Source organism: Helianthus annuus, chromosome 16, assembly GCF_002127325.2.
Source record: "Helianthus annuus cultivar XRQ/B chromosome 16, HanXRQr2.0-SUNRISE, whole genome shotgun sequence".
In the NCBI taxonomy this organism is placed as follows: Eukaryota; Viridiplantae; Streptophyta; class Magnoliopsida; order Asterales; family Asteraceae; genus Helianthus; species Helianthus annuus.
This window is the reverse complement of record NC_035448.2, coordinates 173,607,803-173,612,112: the sequence shown is the minus strand read 5'-3', so window position 1 is coordinate 173,612,112 and position 4,310 is coordinate 173,607,803. Positions and strand designations below refer to the sequence as shown.

Genomic DNA, 4,310 nt, shown 5'->3' with positions numbered 1-4,310 from the left:
ATGACGAGTTGAACATGTGTCTCATCCCATCAACGTAGACTTGAACCCGACCCGAATACATGATACAACAGTAGACAATTACCTTTTTTGCCCAAACCGTGCAGAATAAGTTAAGAAAGACACATCTTTCATGTTGGCCAAAGGGCAAAATGACAAACCGACTATTAGTCATCTAAAACAAACACATTGAAATAAATTAACATGTGCAAAAGACAGTAATCATAGGTTCAAACATAATTTATTTACATCTTTACATCATACATTATTAAACATAAGGATCAAAATTTCTAGTATGTTCCCACCAAATAAAGTTCCATTCTTTTTATACAACAGAAAATAACAATAATATAATAGTAAAAGTTTTTACGCCTTGGCTTAACTTGTGCATCAAGGTAAATGCATATTAACGAGTGTTGTGATTATGAAGAGACCATCCCTCATCAAAATTGTGTAGGTCTGGAAATTATTGTTGGATGTGAGAATTTTAAGAAATAACACACCCGTTTGGATTCTCCTCTACACTGTGATGACGTTGTTGATAAGATACTGGATATTGTTGATAAGGTACTGGATATTGTTGATATGGTTGATACTGTTGATACGGTTGATATTGTTGATAATTGTTGTAATAGGTGTGTATTGGAGGGTAATACGGTCGTGGCATATACATCCCCGGCATTGGTTGTGGTAGTGCCAGCTTCTTCTTCTCTTCTCCCTTATCACCTTCGTTTTTCTTGGCGTCCTCCTTTGAATCTTTCTTGTCATCTTCCTTCTTTCCCTCGTCCTTTTTATCTTCTTCTTTCTTTCCCTCCTCTTTCTTGCCGTCGTCCTTCTTTGCCTCCTCTTTCTTACCGTCGTCCTTCTTTGCTTCCTCTTTCTTCTCTGGTTCTTTTGCAGGGCCCACTGATACTATATCAGTTGTCCAAAACTTGCGCAATTTGCTAGCAACATTGATTGGATCGACAGTTCCAACGACTATTATAGTATGGTCCTTCATGTTTACGGTGACTGCATCAATCCCTACATATACATGATCATTTTACTCATTTAGTTATAAAATGTATGCTTATTTAAATAAAACTATTAATGAATCTATATTGTTGAAAAGAAAAGTAAGTAAAACATAATTTCATTATTATTAATACGAATAAAATTTCACATCATTAATATATTATTAAAAATGATTTATAAAGCAAAAGTGACGAAATGACAATGGATGCCCAACTAGAGTCAAGAGACAGCCTCGCCCACCCACCGCCATTAAAATAGGGGCCAAAAAGAATGCCAAATAGGACCAATGAGCCACGTCATTCTTATGCAAAAGAATGTAGATTGACAAATAATTAAATAAAATTATTATATAACAAGTTGGCCTGACACAAATGTAATATTTTATTCAACTAATGTTTTAATACATTTTATTGATAATGTTATTAATAATAGCCGGTAGAAAATATAGGTTACAAAAAAAATTTGTGATAGAAAGTCCTTCATTTTGTCTAATCAAAATCACTTTAAATATGTAATTATTAGTCAAATATTTATTATGTTCATTAATTATTTGTAAAATGAATTATTATGCTTCATTTTTTTTTTCAAAATAATACTTCTTAATCTTAAGTTCTTAATAAAACAAAAATGAATAATTGATCTCACAAATGTAATTTAATGGTTGTTAATATTTAAATTTTTAAATTTAAAAGAGTTTTCTTGATAGCATAGTATTTATTTTCGAAACGTGATTCCTAAATCATCATTTTACTTTGTATGCACACTACCGGTTTTTCGCTCGTAGTGTTAAATTTTGCTAAAAAATTTTGAAAAAAATATTTATGTATCGTAAAATATTGGATTTCTAAGAACCTGGCCCCCACCAATTTGAATTTTAAAAATCCGACCTAACCGAATTTTCGTTCAAACTCCGCCATGCATCATCAATCTTTTATAATAACCTTTATCTAAACCAACAAACTTTATAATAACCTTTATCTAAACCAATAAGCTTAATGACGCAAAAAGACATGTGTTTATTTTAGGACCATGAATAGCACGACAATTAATGGCAAAACTAAAAGAATATTTGAAAAATAAAGAATATAATAATATAAAATACATAAAAATGATGAATCATAAGAATTTTCTCCAACCCTTTTCGATTTGCTTTTTGTGAAATTCATGTTTCAAACTTACAATAGTAGGTGTACCATCGATACTGCATAATGTACAAATGTTGTTGAGAATGCGACATATGATCAAAAAAATGACAAGTCCATGTGGAGTAAAGAAAAAGAAACTCAACTACATCCTCAGAAACTTAACTTTTCTATGAATTCAGCAAATAGCAAATCAAACTGTCTTGTTGAACATATTGAATTTGACTTCCAAGAGTCAAATCAGTTAGTTTATAAATCCAAAAAATTAACAAAATTTCATGTTGCATAAAGCTACTCATGAAAACCCACCTTTAGTTTTAAACCAAGAATCATCATCCAAAACAAAAATATTTAAAAACTAACAAAATTAGAGTAAATTTAGAATTTTAAAAATATTGAATTGAATTGTAATAAAATATTAAAAAAAATAAAATAAAAGTATGGTTAGTTGGTTTACCTGAGAGAGCAGAGACAATCTTCAATGCTTTTCTCTTGTCTTTATTGTCATGCAATTCCAATTTCAATATGAACTTCTGAAATTCAAATCAAGAAATGAGTAAAAAGTACAAAGTAATAAAATCAATTCAAAAAGTAAAAAACCTAACAATATCTTCATATATGTATGAAAACATAACAATTCCGTTATGTGGATTTTAAGGGGTGTGTGTTTGCCGTTAAGGAAACAAAAATAACTTTGAATCTAAATGATCTGCAAGATATTGGTAACGTAAATAAATTCTGTAATGATACTTTAAAGACAATGAACTGAAAGGAGATTCAGTGTGCCACTTTAGAACTAGAAACCATAAACATGTCGGCAAATTCTACTTTATGAAGAAGAATAAAAAGGATCATGATAATTAATCAAGAAACATGGAAAATAAAATGAAAATGTTACCAAAAATATAAAAGAATTAATGGAATCGTACCTTCATTTGGGTGAGAGAATTTGGCCCAGAAAAGAGTTAGAGAGAGAGAGAGAGAGAGAGAGAGAGAGTGGAAATGAATAATGGTTTGTTGAAAAAGGAGAAGATTTATGGACAAAAGAATGAGAAATTGGAATCAAAACAAGAATTTGCAAACGAGGAGAGAGAATGTACTAAAACAATTTCAACTCCATCGGTTTAAAGAAAATAATAACATAAGGGTGTCCGGGGTGTCCACCGATTTCATATCGGGGACCCCTTTTCCCGATCGGTAAATGCACCGCCATCCATGCGGTGATGTAGAGAGAGGAAGAAAACCGGTGGTGGCTCACCGAAGAGAGAGGGAGGAGAGAGAGAGGCGGCGACCAATCAATGTTTTTTTTTTTTTTATTTAATAAAAACCAAGTCACCTAAGAGGGGAGTGCCGCCATCAATTTAGGGTGTTAAGGGAGTTTAAGAGAGGAGTTGACGTGGCACACGAGGATTGGTTGGGCGTAAGAGATGGGACTCACCTCTTAGGTGAGCACCCCTTACACCCTAAAAACAAAAGGAAGTTTTTTTTAATGGAGTTTTACTATACAAGAATCAAGATGATAGTACATGTTGTATAGTATAAATGTGATAAAGATGTGACTAAGAAGGATCCGGTCGATAAGACGAAGCTAACAAAAACATATGAAATTTTTGTGATTGTGATGGATTGGTACTAGGGTTTCGTATAAAACAAGGCATGAGATCGTGTGAAAAAAATTTACGGGGTTTTATCGAGAAGGGTGATAATACATGACATTACTGAAGCACGACAAAAAAACGAGTTTTGATCGATTATATTTTACCTGTTTAATAAGCAGTGGAGTTTCATATGTATAATAACCTGATTAATAAGTAGTCGGGTTCACATGTTTGGCCCCTTTATTTAAATTGGTGTGTTCAAGTTGACGTGTTTAGAATATTTAATTAAACAAATCGTGTCTAGGTCGATATATGTAATATTGTAATGCGTTAATTTAAACATGCCGAATCGTCAACACAATTTAAAATAGAATAAAATACTTTAATATATATTTGATAAAGTCTGTTCGTTTAACCTCTTTATTACAATCTATCAACATGTTTTACACGTTTATGATTTGATTACAAGCTGTTACGTATATTGTTTTAACAACTCATGTTTGAGTTACATAATTTTAAATGTGTCTGAGTTGAGGTTGAAGTTTTTGACATTCACAAG

General features: G+C 31.7%; 1 protein-coding gene across 1 annotated transcript; it reads right to left on the bottom strand.

Moving 5' to 3' along the window:
* Positions 1-211: 211 nt before the first annotated feature.
* Positions 212-3,249, bottom strand: LOC110917151 (heavy metal-associated isoprenylated plant protein 39). Its single transcript, XM_022161753.2, has 3 exons — positions 3,083-3,249; positions 2,611-2,686; positions 212-1,020 (listed from the first exon to the last, which is right to left on the bottom strand). Exons 1-3 carry the CDS (start codon positions 3,086-3,088, stop codon positions 485-487), a joined length of 618 nt encoding a protein of 205 aa, XP_022017445.1. The 5' UTR covers positions 3,089-3,249; the 3' UTR covers positions 212-484.
* Positions 3,250-4,310: the final 1,061 nt, after the last annotated feature.

What these genes read in the sequence shown, in the direction of transcription:
- LOC110917151 (XM_022161753.2), bottom strand. An exon ending in GATTGTCTCTGCTCTCTCAG is followed by an intron (nt 1,021 to 2,610) that starts GTAAACCAACTA and finishes ATGTATATGTAG; the next exon opens with GGATTGATGCAGTCACCGTA.